Source organism: Helicoverpa zea, chromosome 28, assembly GCF_022581195.2.
Source record: "Helicoverpa zea isolate HzStark_Cry1AcR chromosome 28, ilHelZeax1.1, whole genome shotgun sequence".
Taxonomy (NCBI): Eukaryota; Metazoa; Arthropoda; class Insecta; order Lepidoptera; family Noctuidae; genus Helicoverpa; species Helicoverpa zea.
The window spans coordinates 1,726,188-1,747,119 of record NC_061479.1 but is presented as its reverse complement, the minus strand read 5'-3'; the positions used below and the strand labels follow the sequence as shown (position 1 = coordinate 1,747,119).

Genomic DNA, 20,932 nt, shown 5'->3' with positions numbered 1-20,932 from the left:
AGGCAAGTCTTGCGGATGTACAGAAGAAGTTAGATGCATCCCAAATTACAGTCGCCGATTTGCGCAGCGAACTTAACGAGTTGCGTAAATCGGTGACTGTAACTGGGTCACCTGTGGGTGCATCGAACGTAAACATGCGGCGCGGAGCGTGCCTCGATGTATCGGGTGCAAGTTTCGCGTCAGCAGTTTTGTCGCCGTCACCGCTGTCACCGCCGAACGCTGAGTCGGCACAGTGCGCGCCTCGTGCGCCCCGCTGCCCCGCTCCCGTCCCTGCGGCTCCTCCGCTCGCCGCCGCTCGACCGCTCGATCAGCTGCTCGTTTCTGCAGCCTCGGCGAAACATCAAAATGTACGTCGAGACTACGCTAGCGTCATAGGTAGCAAAATTGATGCTACGAAGAAGCCCGTGCCCGTAAAGGGACAGAATCGGGCTGACGATGAGGGGTTCGTTACGGTGCAAAGGAGGAAGCGCCGTCAGCGAACCAACAAGAATCGTTGCGGCACGGCTCCTGTTGAGCCAAACATCAAAATTCGTGCCGCCAAGCCGAACACCCCGGTGTACATCTCCCGCCTACACTACACCACTAAGGCGGAGGACATCGTGGAGTACGTGCGTCAGAAGCTGAAGTACGCCCCGAGAGTGCAGCTGCTGGAGTCGCGCCATAACGCCAACTTCAAGGCGTTCGTGGTGCGAGTGCCAACGTGTTTCCTGCACCTCGTGTTGGACGAAAACTTCTGGCCACAGGACGTGGTGTTCCGTCGCTTCCGCGGACAAGTGCCACAGGACCGCACAGTGCCATAGTGCATAAGGAAGTGCTATTAACATAGTTTTAAGTTTTTATTTACTAACAATTTTGTATAACATATGTATGCTAGTTTTAAGGTATTTATCTATGGGCCTTTGATGCCTGAAAATAAAGGTGATTTGATTTGATTTGATTTGATTTGAAAACGCCCATCGTCCTTTCACACAAATCGATTCAGTAGTTTAGGCGTGAAGAAAAGACAGACAGACAGATAGACAGACAGACAGACAGAGTTACTTTCTCATTTATAATATTAGTTAGGATAATAATGAGAAAACATTTTTAGTTCATATAAAGCAGTGGTTCTTAACCGGTGGTCCGCGGACCACTAGTGGTCCCTGGAGGCATTCCAAGTGGTCCGCGAAGCTTTGCTTCGCGACGTTGCTATCCATCTTACTTGACCAACAGAAAAAAAATAAGGTTTGAAAGGTAGCCCTTTTACGTAATTTTGGTTCTGAGTCTTATAAAATAATTAAAATTTCCCGCTCGCTTCGCTCGCGTATTCAGAAACTATATGCCCTCGTTTTTGCATTTGACAACAAACAAAAAGTCAAGTACGTTTGGGCTACATTTTACGTAGTTTTGGTACTGAGTCTTAAAAAATAAAATTTTCCGCTCGCTTCGCTCGCGTATTCAGCAGCTATATGGCCTTGTTTTTGCATTTGTCAACAAACAAAAAGTTAAGTACGTTTGGGATACATTTTACGTCCGTACGAGTCCGAAAAAAAATTCGCGCTCGCTTCGCTCGCGCATTTGTAAGCAGTACTGATCCAAGCATTCAGAAGTTATAGTTCGGCCATTCAGAGAATGCGTTCCTGACACGTCGCGATTGAACTGACGACGTAACTTTGCAATGGCGTTGCAGTTACGATAAAAATATTTTTGCTGGTTGTTTACCGTTTTAACAATTGAGGAGCATTAAAACAACATTATTATATCAATAATCAATGAATGTTATAATTTTGTGCCAAACTGAGTGTCAAATAACTTGGTAAACAATATTTTTCTAAATCTATACTGCGCTATTACAAGGTTATGTCAGCGGTTTATATTTTGTAGTGCTGTGCTAAAAATAACAGGCAAGTATCGTAATCTGTTCTTATACAGTTATAATATAAAATAATACGTTTTGATTTTCTTTTTAAGAATTGGAAAATAATGGACTATAAGACTTAATTATAACGTTTATGAAATATAAAAATAAAACTATGACCAAACCGCATTTTTATACTTAGATTAAAAATGGTAACCCCAAATGGCGTTATGGGCCGCCATTTTGTGACGCTAAAACAGTCGTCCGTTGTCGTTTCGTGCGCATAGACCACGTTTTTCAAGTGTTTTCGATCTGTTTTTATTTGATTACCCGGCTTTTGTTAGACCGAGATATCAGGATTGATTCTGTTATTGATAATAATATAATTATACATGTAGGCGAAGATGATGATGAAGACACCACCTCCTCAAGCAAATCGGAGTCTGATTAATATTCTGTTCGCACATTCAATTCAATGTACTTGTAACAAAGAATAAATAAAACAATTTTATTATATGAATATTACCTTTTTTTGGTTTCCACTTAAATAACTAAAATATAAAACAAATGATTCCGCCAATTTAAAACGAAAATAATCTTAAAATAATGCGGCGGTTCATTTTGAAGGAACGGTAACGAACTCAGTGTTATGTTGTGCCCATCACTAGTCGTGACTAACTGATAGGTGTCAGGAACGCATTCTCTGAACGGCCGAAGTATAGTAAAAACAATGCAGTCACAAAAATCTCATTAAATTAAAATCTGTAGCTTTTACTTTTTTTTTGTTAAATAATAAAGAAATGAGTGCTAATTATAAAGTGTGCTTGTATTCTTTATCAAAGAACCCTCCATTTAGACAAATCAATGGGGTGGTCCCCGGCAAGACAATCTTTTGGTCAAGTGGTCCCTCATGACAAAAAGGTTAAGAACCACTGATATAAAGGCTCCGAAAACACTGAATCGATTTGAAAAATTCTTACACGATTACCAGTACCAGTGTTTCACAAGGAGCGACTGCCTATCTGACCTCCTCAACCCAGTTACCCGGGCAACCCAATACTCCCTAGTAAGACAGGTTGTCAGACTTTCTGGCTTCTGATTACCAGTAACGACTGCCAAAGATGTTGGGAAGAAAAAAAAAAGAATTGTTGCAATCGGTAAAAAAATATAATTAAAATTGACCGGTTGATCCCACAGTCAAACTGCTTTTACAGTTTTGTGAGACATGATAATTAGTTCTTAAGTTTAGCCTGTATTTTATAATAAATAAATAATAATAATAACCTTCTTTTTAGGAAGGCAGTTAAATACTTTTACCTTATTTTCAAACAATGACACTCAATATTTACACCTACACTAATTGACTAATCGGAAACCACAAGTGCATCGTTTATTTCATTATAATTTGACGTTCGTTTCCTCGTATACAATGACCTGTGTAGTTAGCTGTAAAAATGACTTATCTGGGGTATAGGGAAATACTATGTGTAGGATACTTGTTATACAGTTCGGGCCAAACTTTTTGTCATCATGTGAAATTGCGCGAGTCGCTGTGCAGAAATTTAGGGATTTCTTGCCGAATTCTAAAAAAAGAAAGAAGTTCTCGATTCCATTGTTGTTTTTGGCTTTGTTACCCAACTTCTGATTAGAAAAATTATATCTTTAGTACAGTAATCCTTCCTTCAATGTAGGTTTGAAGTTTCAATGCCAGTGGCACAATATTTTGGCGTGTTTTTTTTTAAGATTTAATTTTTAATTAAATTTGTAATCACTAATCCACCTCTCGCGTAAGTGTTGATTAACTCTCTTTCCTTCTCGCTATGAGAAGAGACCTGTAGCTTTCAGCGGGTCGATAAAAACGTTGATCAAGTAAATAAAAAACATAACACATACAATAAACTGGGTTACAGGAAAACTGGTATTACCAGGAAATTAACTTCAATATTATTGTTTTATCACCAACAATTAACTATTTAAATAAGAAATACAACGTGTATATATTATTTAATTAATTCGTTTTCAAAGTATTTTTCCTAGGGTATGTCAAAGTTCATTTGATATGGTTAAAGGAAATAGTTGAAGGTTAACCTAAGAAATATAATTCTATTTATATAGTGATAAACATACTCTATTCACATTAGCCAGCTTCCGCAAGTGATCCTCCGATATATAGAGCGTATTGAAAGAATTTTGGGAAATATAGATTACAGTTCACATCTCTGTAGTTAGCCAATTGACCCCTCAAGTATGCGAAGTATAACCACTCAAGCGTCCGGGCGACTATAGTCGCCCAAAAATTTTTGGCGTTAAGCGTCCGGGCGACTATAGCAGCCTCTTTGACTTGTGCACTTCAAACGAATTTTTATCTATGACAAGTTTCAAAGAGCTTTACGAATGTTACACTAGATGGATCTGTATTAAATAACGCGTCTATGGGTCGGTAAAACAGTATGCCAGGTACAGCAAGAATATAAAAAATAATTGTTTACAAACTGTGTGTCAAGTTTTGTGAAGTGTTTAGGAACTTTACATTTAATATTTAATTATTCATTTATTTATCATCCTACTGTATTAGTGTTATATATTAAAATAATCCTCAAGATTCATTCTTTCAAAATATTCATAAGTGCTATCAATCCAAAATTTGATAGGTTGTCTTTACATTTAAATAAAGTCGGCATGCGAGAACTGCCTTTGAGTACCAGTTTTTCGTTAAGTTTTTGTGTGTTAAATTCTATATTTTAATAAAATTCTTCTTGAAATTAAGAGAATAGGTCATAATTAATGTATAAAAAAAATATGAGGAAAAAAGAAACGGAAATAGTTAGGATTTAACGTTTTTTTCGTCATTTTGTCATCCGAGGCGATAACAGATTGCTGCGGGAATGCCTTGTTTGTTTTGGTTTAATGTGCTACACTGTTCATTCCAAGTATATATAATATTGGTATTAAAAAAAAGCTTATTTAATCTAGTTTAATAATAAGTATAAATCAATGAGAAAAGTTAAATAACGTTTAGTTAAAACTTGTTAAAACAAATATTTTGCTTGAATTTAGCCTGTTCTGTTAAGTTCAACTTTTTTTTATGCATTTGTGATTGATTTCTGTACTTTAATTAGTACATATTTTGATTCATTAATAATTCAGCTTTATACTGGTATATTTTACTTTGCTATAGCTGCAATAGTTTGCTAGAAAATACACTTTAAATCGGTAACGGCATGGGGCGCTCGACGCGATTCAACACAGATCGAGCACGTGAACGTACGAGGTGTTGACAGGTGTCGCACGCGAACGCTTGAGTGGTTAAGGCCGCTGCCTCGAATTTTGCGGGCAGCGGGGCGGCAGCGGCGGCGGCGCGTTCGGTCACCGTTTTGAATGGAGCTCACCGCTCGTTGCCCGCTCCCGCGCCGCTATATTCGAGGGCCGGTCCATTTGATTATACGCGTAAGATCCTGCCGCTCCCGCGCCGCCGCCGCTGCCGCCCCGCTGCCCGCAAAATTCGAGGCAGCGGCCTAAGACTATCATGAAGCCAATAGTACTACAAAATCTATCTTAGGACAAACAGTGCTTCTCGCCAAGAGTTCTATGAACAAATGCGCAAGGAGTGGAATGACTAACTATAGAATGCAAAGTTACGAATCTGTCAAATTTTACCAATCGAACATTAATCTTCCACTATAGTGGTAAAGTTAAAAATCTACAGCCTTACTTATAAAAATCAACTAATCATCTTCTAAGCTTCGTTTTCACTAATTACTACTTAAAGCCTTAAATAGTGATTAAATTATTTTGACATATAAACGTTGCTTAAGCATGTCATAAATAATGAACAGATAATGACATAAAAACATACTAATTTCTCAACACTACCGGAATGTTGGTAGCTTAAAAAAATATTTGTCATCAAAACGTTGTGTAATGGCATCCGTAAAATATAAAATTAAAAAGTTGAGCTATCAATAAACCGGAAATGAATAATCAGCTGGTAAGAATCCAGCCATTTTGCTAATTAGCGGGTTAAACAAGGGTGTGAGGCTACTTAATTTGACAGCTCATTTAAGATATTACTAAGAAAATGATTTAGTTAAGCCACGTTTATAAGTAAGATTTTTTCTTAAACACTCCTTAAGTATAACTTATTATTTAATTCACGTTTTTAAGTAAGGCCTTTATTGAAGAAATTTTGATTTGATTTAACTGCGGGTAGTTCGCGCTCATTACCGCGGCGCTGGTACATACGCGGCCTACGACGGAACACGACGGAGTCAGTAAGAGTCTGACACTCCCTCACCGCTGCTAACCCACAGCGGGAGGGGTCATTTGATGATTTTTGACGTCGTTCAAAAAAGGTAGGTGCTTTCGTATGTGTAAAAAGTTACATTAAAAAACTCACCAGATATAGAATCCTTGCTTTCAGATTCAGGGTCGCCGTCTACAGTTTCAGCCTTCACGTCTTGTTTCTGTAACAACATTATACACATTTTTACACATAAAATGATTTAAAAAAGTATTTCAGACCATTATCTAATTGCTTTATAGGACGCCTACTCTATTTTTCGCCTATAATCTCAAACATGTTTTTTCATGACATAAAACCTCATTCGCAGGATGTATATTATTTTATTTTTAATTTCTAAACTGTCAAGAAAAAACAAAAGCGTCACTATTGATATAAGTTTTGCGTGTGAGCATTAATTTAATTATTCTTCCAAATTAAAAGTATTTTTACCTACTATACTGCTGGAAAGCCTTTTTCTTTTATGTTCCTGACTATCCACAACCAGCGTGGTGCTATCGAAGAGTTTATTATTTTATTTGTAGGGAACAATGTTCTTATGTGCATGCATTAGAAATGTCCACAAAACATTTTTAAATATGTCAGTCTAAGATTCATTCATCGGGAATTTTTACGTCAGCGTATATTATTATTTATTAAAATGAAAAAGTATAAAACGGAATGTATCTTCATTATTGCTAGTTTGTTGAAACATAACTCTACTAGGCAATAGGGCAGAGGGATAAGATTTTAATTATGGCTGAGATAATTTGATCTACTAATGTTTACCTGTGTTTCTTCAGTCTGCAACTGTTTCTGAGTCTCACTCTCCCTCCTGAGAGCAGACTCCACGTCACATCCGGAGTCCAGAACCCAGAGGAGTATTAAAGTATGCAGATCTAACTCATCTTCTTTTTGTTCACTAGAAAATATAGAAAATGAAGTATATTAATGTAACTGTGTTAATTACAATTTTGGTGATCTTAAAACTATGATATTACAGTTGTGCAAAATACATACAAAAATTGGAGTCTCTGTAATATAGTATTTTTAACTAAATACATAGTACATAAACCGAAACTTTTTATAATGGATTTGCATTTCCATTTTTTCTAGTACATTGCTTAAAAAACATAGAAGAACGTAACTAAGTCTACTTTTTATAGTAACTAAAGTACGTAAGTGTATGGGAAGTATTTAGCCAATTTCTTATAAGCAAGTTCCTTCTTTTCATGGTAGACAGATAGTCTGAAGTCAAAGGGAAAGTAGTTCTCACAAAACGCGGCAACTGCTAAAATCATAGAAAAACACTTACATAATTTTAGTTTTCTTCTGCGAAGCCATATGCTGCTCTAAACTAGTCATATGAAACACGTAGTTGTGAATTTCCAAAGCGCTTAATCTGAAACAAAATCAAAGAAATGGAGTTAATACTTAGATGGCTCGTGGCTAAGTAACAGAAGCATGGCTCGATCATTGGGGCTGCGGGATTGTTCGCGCGAGTTACCGCGGCGCTGGTACATAAAGGGCTTAAGAAGGAACATGGTGAGTTTTAGTCAATAAGAGTGACACTCCCTCACGCTGCCAACCCACAGCAGGTAATTTGATGATTTCCCACCAAAAAGGGGGTCACTCGCTAGGCATAGTCAATGGATGACCAATATGAACATGAACATCTATGTTATGACGAGTTCCTTCGTGTTTCAGAAGGCACGTCAATTTGGTCCCGACTGACATTTGATCATCTTATGCAGTCGTTACGGGTAGTCAGAAGCCAGAAAGTCTGGCAACCAATCTTACGAAGGAGTATTGGGTTGTTCGTGTAACTGGGTTGAGGAGATCAGATAGGCAGTGGCTTCTTGTAAAGCACTGGTATTCAGCTGCATCCGGTTAGACTGGAAGCCGACCCCAACATAGTTGGTGAAGGCTGATGATGAAGGAAGATGATGCTGAACTCACCTTTTAGCATCGAGAGTATAATACATGGCGATGGCAGCGTGTCCATCAGTGGGACAGCAGAGGTAACGTCTGGTACAATGCTTGACGTCCACCAGCCATTTGGCGAAGGAGTGGTGGAACATTGATAGGAAGCCTGTTGAACGCTCCATTACTAGAATCCTGCAAGAGGAGAGTGTAAATCAAATATTTGTTTATTGTTTTAAACTATTAAAATTAGTAATGGCGTCCAGACTGATTGTTGGACATAGCGGCTGTTTTCTCTAGGGAGATCAGACCCTTTTTTCTCAAAAAGACGTAAAGACTCATTACTCTATCACGAAACACAACTGAATATTACATAAGCGGGCCAAGAATCGGGACGATGACAGAAGCGTTTTATTCATTATTGTAAAAATTAACTGTAAAAGCTTTCGTCATCCTCATCTGCGTCCCTATGAAACCTCTCCGCGCACCTGTATAGGTTTCCTATATTCTTACTCGATACATCCACTATCTAATACTGAAATCATTTTCAAATCAGACCCGCAATTCCTGATATTAGCATGTACAAACAAAATTTCCAGCTTTACAATATTAAAGTAGTATAGTTCGGCCATTCAGAGAATGCGTTCCTGACACGTCGCGATTGAACTGACGACGTAATAACATTCATTGATTATTGATATAATAATGTTGTTTTAATGCTCCTCAATTGTTAAAACGGTAAACAACCAGCAAAAATATTTTTATCGTAACTGCAACGCCATTGCAAAGTTACGTCGTCAGTTCAATCGCGACGTGTCAGGAACGCATTCTCTGAATGGCCGAACTATAGTATTGGTAAAGTTAATACTAACCTCCTCAACAAATGTAGTCGTCTATTAAAATCCTCTCTAGTAACGCTATACTCTTTAGTGAGCAGACATTTGTATAGCATCTCCTCTGTGACGCCGCATCGCGCCGCTAGCAGGACATCTAGTAGTAAACGGACCTAGAATACAGTATTCATGTACATTTAACAAATATGTTTAAATATAATTTATGAAGTAAGAAAACTTATTTAAAAAACGTTAATATGTGTCCATTATCATCAGTTAGGCCCGCCGCTGACTGCGACTTTTCGTCGCCGTAACTTATTGTCACCGTCACCTGCTGTCACCCACGATGCGCTCAGTGGTGCTGCTGCTGCACACATCGCGTTGATCGGCAACGTCTGCTCCGAACGCGGCGCCGGCTCAGTGACAAGCCACCAGTGACGTCCTCCGGCATTGCCTGCTGCTGCAACTATTTGTCAGCGTATTATCACGTCACCATAATGAGCGCACTCAGTATAGTTTTCATTGCACTTGACTAAGTGATAAAAAGTTACGGTGACGAAAAGTTGCAATCAGCGGCGGGCCTTAGAGCTACAGAGATAAAAACCTCCTCACAATACGCGTCGTATCAAGGAGTACTGCCTTCTGAATCAGTCCCTTGATCCAGCCGCCTAACGAGAGCTTCTCAATATGTTGATCAAGTGTTTTTGCCATTAGATCAACCATAACACTAGGAAGTGGTGAAAGGGGTTTAAGGGTGTCGTGAGCGCCGTCCAATGTGATTTACGTGAAAGCGCTTACTTAATTAGCCTAATTTCAATAAAGTAAACTTTGACTTTGAGACCATTTGGGCGCCACGACAGAATTGTATCATAATGATTGATCGATGCCATAGAACATTTAAAAAATACTCAATATTATCCTTGGAAATATCTTACCTTAGTGAACCTCCGTCCATGGAACAGCCTCTGAGCTAGCCACAGATACAGTCCGTTGAGAGTGCCGGGTATCTCTCGAATCTCGCGCAGAGCTATAAAACCGTCTGCCACGCCGTCTAGCACCTGCAAATGCAATTCATATTAATTCAAACGGGTTATTTTGTCATATTTTATTAAACTAGAAGCTGTTTGGTGTACAATAAAGAATATTCTATCTATTTAAATTACAGTGACTTAAAATTTGATTGAAAGTAAATATTATATAAAACCTAAAGGTTAGTTAGAAATATATAAAAAAAAACTTCAAAGCTTTTGCATTTCATTTATTCTCCCGTGTATTACCGCATAGACAAGCGCTGCTACAATGACCTAGATGCTCTTGGCCAATGTATGAGACGTCCAAATAATAGACATGAACGTTTGAATTATTTTTATGTACATATTTTTTTTTTTATCGAAGTAGAAAAGAAACATAAGGAAAGTTACCCCACCATCATGTGCACATAGCACGAAAAAAAGAGAGAACATAACCTATTCTTTTTTATATTTTTTTCCGCACTAATAAATCTGGATACTAAGTTTTAGTACCTACCCTTTACTAGACATGAGATAAATCTTACCTTCTCCAAATACAGTAAGCAGCCATCGCTCTTGATTCGCAAATGATCGAGTGCAGCCGCCGCCGCCGCCGCTGCTGTCGAATCGCTCGATACTCGCGCTCTGAAATTACAAGTAAAGAAAAGATAATTTATTTTGCTTACGGAATAGATCTTTGGTAGACCTAATTATTCTGGTATTATAACGAAAACTAATTTTGAAATTAATCGATTTTGATTCTTGAGAAAAGAAAACCGGCCAATTGCGATTCGGTCTCACGAAGAATTTCGTTCCATTACTACATTCATAACGTTTTTGTATTAATCGTTTAAAGTAACTGATATAAATAAAATATATAACATCTATAACTTACCGTAACCTTGGTTCTGTATCCAGCCGCGCCAGAACGTATCTCTGGACATCAGCCGACACGTGAGCTCGCTGCAACTCGTCCAAAGTTATCTTGCGGAAACCTGTAATATTAAAATACCATATTAAGTGGCTGACAGCACCCAAAACACTCTCTTTCTCTCTCTTACACGTATATACGTACGAGAGAGAAAGAGAGAGAAGCCTGTTGACGCGACGTTCGTAACATATAAATTAATAGCTGTAAAATGAGTTGAGTAATCAAAAATAAAAATTAACCAAGTTCTGTATTAACATACGGACTAGTTAATGTTTCCGTACGTTATGTACTTTTTTATGTACTCCATTGTGTATGTCATTATGTATATCTAATCCTTATGTACTCTAAATGTACTCATTTATATACTCCGTTATGTACTCCCTTATATACTCCCTTATGTACTCTCTTATTTACGCCCTTATTTACGCCCTTATGTACTCTTTTATGTACTCTTTTATGTACTCTCTTATGTACTCCCTTATATACTCTCTTATGTACTCTCTTATGTACTCCCTTATGTACTCCCTTATGTACTCTCTTATGTATTCGCTTATGTACTCCCTTTCGTTCCCCCTTATGTACTCCCTTATATACTCCATTATGTACTCTTTCATTTAATCCCTCATGTTCTCCCGTATGTACGCTTCTGTGCCTTCTCTGTGTGAGAAGTTACCTGTGAACATCCTGGTGAACACCCTGCAGTGCTTCCTAGCAGTGCAGACGAGCAGCAGCCACTGCGGGAACAGGTGCTGGTGACGGGAGAGGAGGCTGGCGACGCTTGTAGAGCCTTCTGTGCCTTCTCGATCTTCGCAGATACCTGGAAAATATCAAAAATGATGATTAAAGTTGAGATTTCTATGTTAGTCATCTGACTTTTGCCAATCAATTTTGTAGTCTGCTTAGAGGACAGCTGGATACAGCTGAAGACCATTAACCAAGTTAGTATGCCTTCCAAAACACGAAGGAACTCGTCATGACAACATGTGAATTCATTTACGTGTCTAGTCAATCAAAAACATGTATTAGCCTCCTTAAGCAAGTTTGCATAGAGACAATCAAATACAATAAGCTTGAAATTCAGCATGAACTGTAAAGGACTCTGTTGTTTTAACAGACTCGTGCCATTTTTAGACTGAGTCATACATGTCATTGGTTGACACACACAAGTTTACCCACCCGTTTTCGAAAGATAAAACATCTATGGCCTTATTACAAAAACTTAAACGTCTGTTTTACACTTGTCTAAAAAAATTGTGGCTGCGAAATGAACCATATGTCAACGTCATAATCTGACATTTTTTTAGACAAGTCTTAAACTGACGTTTAAAAGTTTTTGTGGTTAGACGGCTATCATCTACCTAGCCTTTACCAAATATGTTGGGATCGGCTACCTGTTTCCTACAGTCCTACAGTTTAACGTGTCCTGCAAAACACAGTCATTGGTGACCATGATATACTTAGGAAATACATACAAACTTAGAAACGTTGCATTGGTACATGCCTGACCTGGAATCAACCCACACTTGAGAGGTTGGTTCTTTACTCAATAGGACACCACGACTTATGGCTATATATTATAAACGACTCAAACGAGCCTTCTTGAAGCATTCATCTGGATTCTTCTCAAGTAGATACAATATATATCCAGACAAACTTACCTCCTACTACTCCTTCATCAATGGCATCGACCAGTAGGAACAGACACTGTTTGGGCGGGTCTATCTCCAGCAGCGGGAACAGCAGAGCCTTCTTGAAGCATTCGTCTGGATTCTTCTCCAAATTCTGGGGCAACAGCGCCTGGGAAGAATGGAGAAGTCATTGGAATGTTGGGTAGTTGGGGCAAAGACTTTTTGGTGTATTAAAAAAAAATGTGGACACATGCATCATATACCTGAACAGAAGGGGAGTACATAAGGGTAGTATATAAGAGAGTATACATATAGGGACATATAGTTGCATAAAATAAGTTGTATATAGGGTGACTCCATTAATATTACAGTTGGGCGAAAGTTTGTGTATATGAATGTTCGTCACAAACGTCTGAACAGATTTTGATAAACTTGGAAGTGATAAATCGCTAGAAGGACGCAAGTTTGTTTGTTAGTGTGGATATTTGTATGTTTGTTACTTCTTCACGGAAATCCGCTGAACTGATCTTGATGATACTTGGCAGTAATACAGCTTTTATCCAGGAACGTTAATTTCCCCTGGGACTTTCGACAAAAATATATGTAGTTAAGTATATTAAAAAAATATCATAATTACCTGCTGAATTTCAGGCTCAGACAGAAGCTTATCATAATACGCATTCGCTATCAGAGTCCTAGGACTGATCGGCAGACTAGGTATCGGCGGTGGAACATCTTCTTCTTTCCCCTTCTGCACTTTCTCAATCTTGTCTATCTCTTCTGACTCAGCTTTGAGGATATTCTGGTACTCTGGCAACTCTTCTTTAGGAGAAGGTGGTCGCTCTGGCTTCTTGACGGGAGAATTCTCGGCTGAACGTAAGTCACTTTTGTTGGGGTACCTGGAATTTTAGTAGCGTGTGTATCTTAGAATTTAGTGTTGAAGGGTATTGTTATTAAAATTTTAGGGTATTTTTGATAAAAGTTAAGCCTTTTGGTTTTAAATTAAAACAAAATTGTTCCATTGCGTATGCGTAGTTAGAGTCTGGTCTAACTGTTCAGTTAAAACGTACGTGCGTAGCCAAAACTTAGAACTATACAGATGAACTGTACAGTTAAAAAATCCTCCATTTTGGGAAATCGGTTAAAAACTGAAGGTCAGTGTCTAGCATTACCTACTTTATAATTTTACTTAGCGAAGGCTGGGACATAAATCATTTAACTTTTATTTTGCGGCAATTATAACACTGACATTACAAATTAAAAATATTGTTCATTGACCCTGAAAACGTATAGTGGCTAGTATTTTTTGTATAAAACTTACCTGTCATTGAACATCCTTGGCAGTCGTTACGGGTAGTCAGAAGCCTGTAAGTCTGACACCAGTCTAACCAAGGGGTATTGGGTTGCCCGGGTAACTGGGTTGAGGGGGTCAGATAGGGCAGTCGCTCCTTGTAAAGCACTGGTACTCAGCTGCATCCGGTTAGACTGGAAGCCGACCCCAACATAGTTGGGAAAAGGCTCGGGTGATGATGACTTACCTAAAATTAGCGACAGGTATTCTAGACTTGGGCGGGCTGTTCTCCACCTTCTTGTCATCACCGGAGCTATCATTCTTCTGTTCGGTGGACAAACTCTTCTGTAGCACGTGGCCTTTCTTCTCGGAGAGCGGCTCTGAAGATTGGCGGAGTAACCTTGAATGGATAGTATGGTTATTATTTATCTGTACTAATATTACAAATCTCAGGAACTGGTTCTGTTTTGTTTTGGAAATATCCTTTAGAGTTAAATAGCCCGTTAATCTAATAAGCTTTATTGTCAACTAAACGGAGGAATATAGCCTCTCTTAAGGACTAATTTTTAATCGCCAGATAACTTTCATCTGAACAATATGTTTTATTTAGGACTGTTTTATTTTGTATACAAAAACTGTTAAAGAAAATAACAAAAACAAAACAAAATCTCTTACAGTTTTTGTATGCAAAATTTGTAAAAACGCTATATTTATTCCTCGGATAGAAGTTAACAGATGATTGAAAAATCGGTCCTAAATAAATTTATAAAAAAAACTACTCCGCGCTCTCGTATGAAAATTGGCCCATGGATACATTTTATCTGGGTGTGCAAAATAGTCATTTTACAACAAAAAAAACTTGTAAAATTAAATCAAAAAATACCTGGAATTCCGCAACTCCTTAGACTGTCGTTGCGAGATATTCCTCAGGAACAAGTTCTCGTGATTCTCGTACAATCGCAGATCGTCCTTCTCGTCCGACACGAACGGGTTCGTCGGCTTCACTGATGATCTTGGCAAGATTTCCGGCAACTGTGGAAGACAAAATAAAGTTTCAATACTTTTAACTTAAAAAAAAAAACTAAAAATACGCTTTTTGTGACCTTCTTAGATAGTCATCAGAACTCAGAGCGTGTGCAAAATTTCTTCTTAATCGAAAACCGGGAAGTGGGTCAAATTATAGTTCGGCCATTCAGAGAATGCGTTCCTGACACGTCGCGATTGAACTGACGACGTAACTTTGCAATGGCGTTGCAGTTACGATAAAAATATTTTTGCTGGTTGTTTACCGTTTTAACAATTGAGGAGCATTAAAACAACATTATTATATCAATAATCAATGAATGTTATAATTTTGTGCCAAACTGAGTGTCAAATAACTTGGTAAACAATATTTTTCTAAATCTATACTGCGCTATTACAAGGTTATGTCAGCGGTTTATATTTTGTAGTGCTGTGCTAAAAATAACAGGCAAGTATCGTAATCTGTTCTTATACAGTTATAATATAAAATAATACGTTTTGATTTTCTTTTTAAGAATTGGAAAATAATGGACTATAAGACTTAATTATAACTTTTATGAAATATAAAAATAAAACTATGACCAAACCGCATTTTTATACTTAGATTAAAAATGGTAACCCCAAATGGCGTTATGGGCCGCCATTTTGTGACGCTAAAACAGTCGTCCGTTGTCGTTTCGTGCGCATAGACCACGTTTTTCAAGTGTTTTCGATCTGTTTTTATTTGATTACCCGGCTTTTGTTAGACCGAGATATCAGGATTGATTCTGTTATTGATAATAATATAATTATACATGTAGGCGAAGATGATGATGAAGACACCACCTCCTCAAGCAAATCGGAGTCTGATTAATATTCTGTTCGCACATTCAATTCAATGTACTTGTAACAAAGAATAAATAAAACAATTTTATTATATGAATATTACCTTTTTTTGGTTTCCACTTAAATAACTAAAATATAAAACAAATGATTCCGCCAATTTAAAACGAAAATAATCTTAAAATAATGCGGCGGTTCATTTTGAAGGAACGGTAACGAACTCAGTGTTATGTTGTGCCCATCACTAGTCGTGACTAACTGATAGGTGTCAGGAACGCATTCTCTGAACGGCCGAAGTATAAGTTTCCAAATTTTCATACATATTTACAAGTGAAGCTTTATAAGCGTGTTAAAAAGAGGAGCTCGTGGCTAAGTAATAGATACACGTGTCGATCGATCATAAGGTTAAGCCACTCTTGGCGCGGAGTAACTATGTATGTCATGATGTGTTCCTCCGTGTTTCAGAAGGCACTTTATATTGGTGGGTCCCTGCTGTCGTTTGAACTGGATTGAGGAGGTGAGATAGGCAGTCGCTTCATGTGAAATATTGATACATGACTGCGTTTGGTGAGACTCGAAACCGAAAAACTCAACAAGCTAGGCAGATGATATGATTAAATTAGATAGCCGTCTATACTAATACTAACACATCAGAGTTTTCTTTAAGTGTGTCATCAACTCCTTGACAGATGGAACAATGCGGTCGAAATTATGTTTTATTTTCAATGGGTACCTTGATGTTTTATAATCAAAATTAGTCATATAACCCATATAGGTAGCGTTGCTATCGTTATTTTCTTGTTAAAATAATTTGTAAGCAGTTTCACCCGGATAGATGGCGCCACTATCAGTACTCTCCGTTAACGTGCTACAATGAGAAAGAATATAAACAACAAAAAGACACTAACATCGTCTAACGTAGTGAGCGGGGCGTCAGCATGTAGATCCTTATAGTCTTCCTTCTCGTGTATGCGCTGTATAGTGCGCGGACGCCGCGCTGACGTGTCTTCGTCGTCTGTGCGCTGGTCTGCGGAGAGAAAATAGGTTATTATATTAACTATGCTGGGGTATTACTAAAATAAGGTGTTGTTGGTCTGTTAATACATGTTAGGTTATTATATTAACTGTACTGGGCTACTATTAAAATAAGGTGTTCGTTTTATTTCAGTTACAAAAGTGTATAGTTCAAAAAAAGTCTGGCCTTTCTTTTGGATGAAGAAAGAACATTACAACCAACAAACGATTCAATTGCATGTTCGGTGGAGAGCGTAGTCTAGCACTTTTTAAATGAATAAAATATTGTAGAATAGTAGTAAAATATTGTTTTATCCCAGCCAGCACAAACCTTTTGAGTAAGTTTTGTTTAACAGCAGACATAGAAGCTAATTGCAGAAAAAAACTACTGTAAATAGCTGATATGGCGCTTACTCAGACGTTATTCAAGCAATTTGGGCACAAAATATACTGCTATTAGCTGTGTAATAGCAACGTAAAAGATGAATAAGTTTTGAATAATTGTACGACAAGCTGAATATCTTCTGCATAAAAAGATTTTGTTCTTTAACACAAGTACTACAGCTCTTTTAGCCAGATGATGAGTGAATGATGAATGAACATGGTATTGACTGATTAAGTCCTTCAAAGCTCAGATATTCAGATCATACACAGCGTTTAGCTTATTTCAGGTATATTTTAGCAAGAAGTTGATCAAATTAATATTGACAAATCCGAACAGCGTTATAAGACGGCGACATATTCGTATTATAAATTTTACCCTTATTTAGGCTTGATGAAAGAAATTGTAGGTGCGCATGCAACTTTACCGTGTATATATATATATATATTTCGTGTAAATTTTTCACGCGCTACCAGATAAGCCGGGTTTTGAAGAAATAAACAACATTTCTTCTAGTTGTATGTTTTTACGTGTAATTTTTTTTTTACTTTATTTCAATGTAAAGGTTCAAAAATGACTCTGTAAAACTTTTTTAAGAATATTATAATTATTTCGTTATTAAACTTGAGTATTTGAGTATATAATTCCACATCATTATAATTAGGTTATGTTGTTCGATAATGGCGACGAACATTCTGAATAAAATCTGATTGCACAGCGGCTTATCGTCTAATGTATGCATAACAGACCATAAGTGTCCACTTATTAAGTTGTGCTCTGGTTAAAAGTGGACTGCACTAAACATTTTTCGACAACTGTTCTATAATAACACACATTTGTACTGTAAATCAAACAATTAGGATTCAGTCATATAATAATAAAAACCCACATTATAGGAAAGCTATATAATTTATTAATTTTAGTTCTTATCAAATTCAGATAATTATAGAAGATTCCGATGAATTGAGAACCTCATTCTTTTAGAAGTCGGTTAAAAAATATTACGATACGAAAAATTACATACCTACTTAATTATAACTAATCATTGTAGTACAGAATTCATAATAGTACGATACAAATAAATACGTATAGTAGGTACTATATACCTACTACAAACGTGCGACGCATTTTCACGTAGAACCACTACAAAAATTAGCACAGTCAGCCTGTTAAATGCTGACTAACGTTCCAGAACAGCTCTTCTAGCTTAAAAATGTCTACTTCTCATGAATACTCAGCAAACTTCTGCATCAGAATCTGTTGTTAGCTGCACATGACGGTAATTTCGTACTCAAAGCGTCATAAAGTAGTTACAACAGCTATCTTTATTTCTGTTAAGTTACTATATGCTTCATAACAGAAACAACGCCTATTTTATACAGCAGCTGAATAACTGTCAAGGTGTAGTGTGTAGTACAACTAAAAGAAAACAGAATATAGCTTATCCAGTATCATGCTTGATAATGGAATTTTATACCAATGTTATACAAAAGATTACACGAACTCTTGAGTAACAGGTCTTTTTATGATGATTATTCAGTTTGAAGAAATAAAATCCGCAAATTACTAAACTAATTCAGCTGATAGCATTATTATAGCAAAAAATAACTTTAATACATAATTTCGTAATACACTCAGCTTATATTCATATATAATAAAGCTTAACCCTGCATAGAGTTAAATTCTTGGCCAGTTATCTGACTTGTGTGCTGCCTGGGATGTAACACTAGCTTCTGCCAGCGGCTTCACCCGCATCCCGTGGGAACTACTTCCCGTACCGGGATAAAAAGTAGCCTACAGCCTTCCTCGATAAATGGGCTATCTAATACAGAAAGAAATTTTCAAATCGGACCAGTAGTTCCTGAGATTAGCGCGTTCAAACAAACAAACTCTTCAACTTTATAATATTAGTAAAGATTTTAATCGATATTTGTCCAAGATTATGTTGCGTTTGGCTGAACCGATTCTATTACGGTTTTAAAACTACTTGTGTATGTAAAATCCGAACTTTTTTGTCAAATACCATGTATTTTTTATGCAACCAACGTATCAGTTTTTTTTTTTTTTTTCAAAAGAAAATGTGCAGTACATTTACGCGAACGTTTTAATTAATTTCACTCAAACATCAAAACTCCTTGGAGCCTAAAATTTTCCTTTTATTTTTTTCCTTTTGACAAGTTTGACACCAAAATACGTCAGTGTCAAGATACCCGCTAACTGACAATTGCTGACAACGGCTTTTGTAAATACAAATAAACACGACTATTGTCGTAATAATTAATTGTTTTGATAATAATATGCACATGTAAACGGTTAAACAAATGAGAAATGGCAGGAAAGAGAATAGCTAGAAAAGCTTTAGACTTAGCATTAGGTAAGAAATAAGTGTTTTTTATACATGTTCATATAAAGTGTTTTTGTATTGTGCAACATGGTTTTAGATAAACAAAAATATAGTTCTCGTAAAAGAAATTCACAAATTACTTGGCCGGCTTTCTATTGCTAAAAAATAGTTTTCGACCATTGGTGGAGTTGATCCAGAAATTATACCCAAAAGTTTGTAGAATTTTGGTTTAGGTATAAAATTCACTCTATCTGTTGCTTGAAACTTAATTGATTTAGGTATAAAAGTCACTATCTATTGCTTGAATTATCAAATTCTAAATACTCATTATTTATACAGGTACCCTAAAAAAAATCAAGCCCGCAGTCAAAAGCATTTGGGGCGGCACAAAAGAGAAAATAAACCAGCCAGTAGAAAAACTAGAAAAAACTATAGACAACGCGGTAACCTCTCTCTCTGAAAAACTGAAAACTGAAAGAGATAAACAGTTACCTGAAGAATATGAGTACCTTAAAAAGGAGTTAGATGATGTTAAGAAGAAACTCGGGAAAAGGCCCCCTTCTGCGCAGTCAGATACGACGGTTAAGAAGGATAAGAAGAAATGAGTACATAAGCAACTCTTTGCTCTAAGTATGATTTGAAGTAAGGCATTGGTCACCTAGTAATTGAGTGGAATAAAATAATCGGCTTTTATCGCGACTGTAAAACAAGTAATAAGAGCTGTTGAGCTGCCCGGGTAACTGGGTTGAGGAGGTCAGATAAGCAGTCGCTCCTTGAAAAATACTGGTACTTAGTTGCATTCCGTTAGGCTGGAAGCCGACCAGGACTATTAAAAGATAAGAAGCAAAAAACTATATGATTTGAGGACGCAGAGCAAAAACTGAAGCCTGAAATTGGGTTATTATATTAAGTATACCAACAGGCGATTGTTACAATAACAGAGTACATAGTTCAAAAAAGTCAGTTATGAGTCTTTCTTTTGGATAAGGGAAAATATTATTTCGACAAATTATTAAAGTTGCATGTGAAGTTTACACTGTTAAACTGTAGGTCCCGACTGTCATTGAACATCCTTGGCAGTCGTTACGGGTAATCAGAAGCCAGTAAGTCTGACACCAGTCTAACCAAGGGGTATCGGGTTGTCCGGGTAACTGGGTTGAGGAGGTCAGATAGGCAGTCGCTTCTTGTAAAGCACTGGTACTCAGCTGAATCCGGTTAGACTGAAAGCCGACCCCAACATGATTGGGAAAAGGCTCGGAGGATGATGATGATGTGAAGTTTACAGAGTCGTGCAACATTTTTAGCGCAGACAATAATGTATATTATATTCGTGCTTCGTCCTCAAGATTAGTATACTTACCAATTTATTATTAATCTAACATTATAACAACACTATGTAGTAACGCGTAGTGTGGCCACTTCCTGCACTAAGTTTAAAAAATATTTTATTTAATTTAATTTCCGGTTGCAGAAATTGTTTGCAACCGGAAGTGTCAGTTTCCATTTTGAATTAAAATAATTTAAAAAGGAGACGGAAGTACGTCTTTCCCCTCCACTGTCCCCACCTCATGGCTGCAACATAGCAATCTCGTCATTCGCAATTTAGTGCTCAGCC

General features: G+C 37.2%; 2 protein-coding genes across 2 annotated transcripts in view; one reads left to right on the top strand and one right to left on the bottom strand.

Moving 5' to 3' along the window:
- Window positions 1-20,932, bottom strand: part of LOC124643637 (ankyrin repeat domain-containing protein 50) — a 64,053-nt gene that overhangs the window by 31,410 nt on the left and 11,711 nt on the right. The window contains exons 7-20 of the mRNA XM_047182652.1: window positions 16,486-16,604; window positions 14,616-14,764; window positions 13,980-14,132; window positions 13,079-13,340; window positions 12,472-12,610; window positions 11,487-11,630; window positions 10,778-10,877; window positions 10,428-10,527; window positions 9,808-9,930; window positions 8,912-9,045; window positions 8,076-8,234; window positions 7,432-7,518; window positions 6,906-7,038; window positions 6,234-6,300 (exon numbers count right to left, since the gene is read on the bottom strand). Of these exons, the coding sequence (XP_047038608.1) occupies window positions 6,234-6,300; window positions 6,906-7,038; window positions 7,432-7,518; window positions 8,076-8,234; window positions 8,912-9,045; window positions 9,808-9,930; window positions 10,428-10,527; window positions 10,778-10,877; window positions 11,487-11,630; window positions 12,472-12,610; window positions 13,079-13,340; window positions 13,980-14,132; window positions 14,616-14,764; window positions 16,486-16,604 (1,869 nt within the window). The remainder of the gene's footprint in view (window positions 1-6,233; window positions 6,301-6,905; window positions 7,039-7,431; window positions 7,519-8,075; window positions 8,235-8,911; window positions 9,046-9,807; window positions 9,931-10,427; window positions 10,528-10,777; window positions 10,878-11,486; window positions 11,631-12,471; window positions 12,611-13,078; window positions 13,341-13,979; window positions 14,133-14,615; window positions 14,765-16,485; window positions 16,605-20,932) is intronic.
- Window positions 19,302-19,922, top strand: LOC124643625. Its single transcript, XM_047182640.1, has 2 exons — window positions 19,302-19,347; window positions 19,657-19,922. Exons 1-2 carry the CDS (start codon window positions 19,302-19,304, stop codon window positions 19,920-19,922), a joined length of 312 nt encoding a protein of 103 aa, XP_047038596.1.

Bases quoted from the DNA above. Each gene is read 5' to 3' on its own strand.
- LOC124643625 (XM_047182640.1), top strand. From the start codon at position 19,302: ATGGCAGGAAAGAGAATAGCTAGAAAAGCTTTAGACTTAGCATTAG. The intron at 19,348-19,656 runs GTAAGAAATAAG...TTATTTATACAG, and splicing joins AGCTTTAGACTTAGCATTAG to GTACCCTAAAAAAAATCAAG.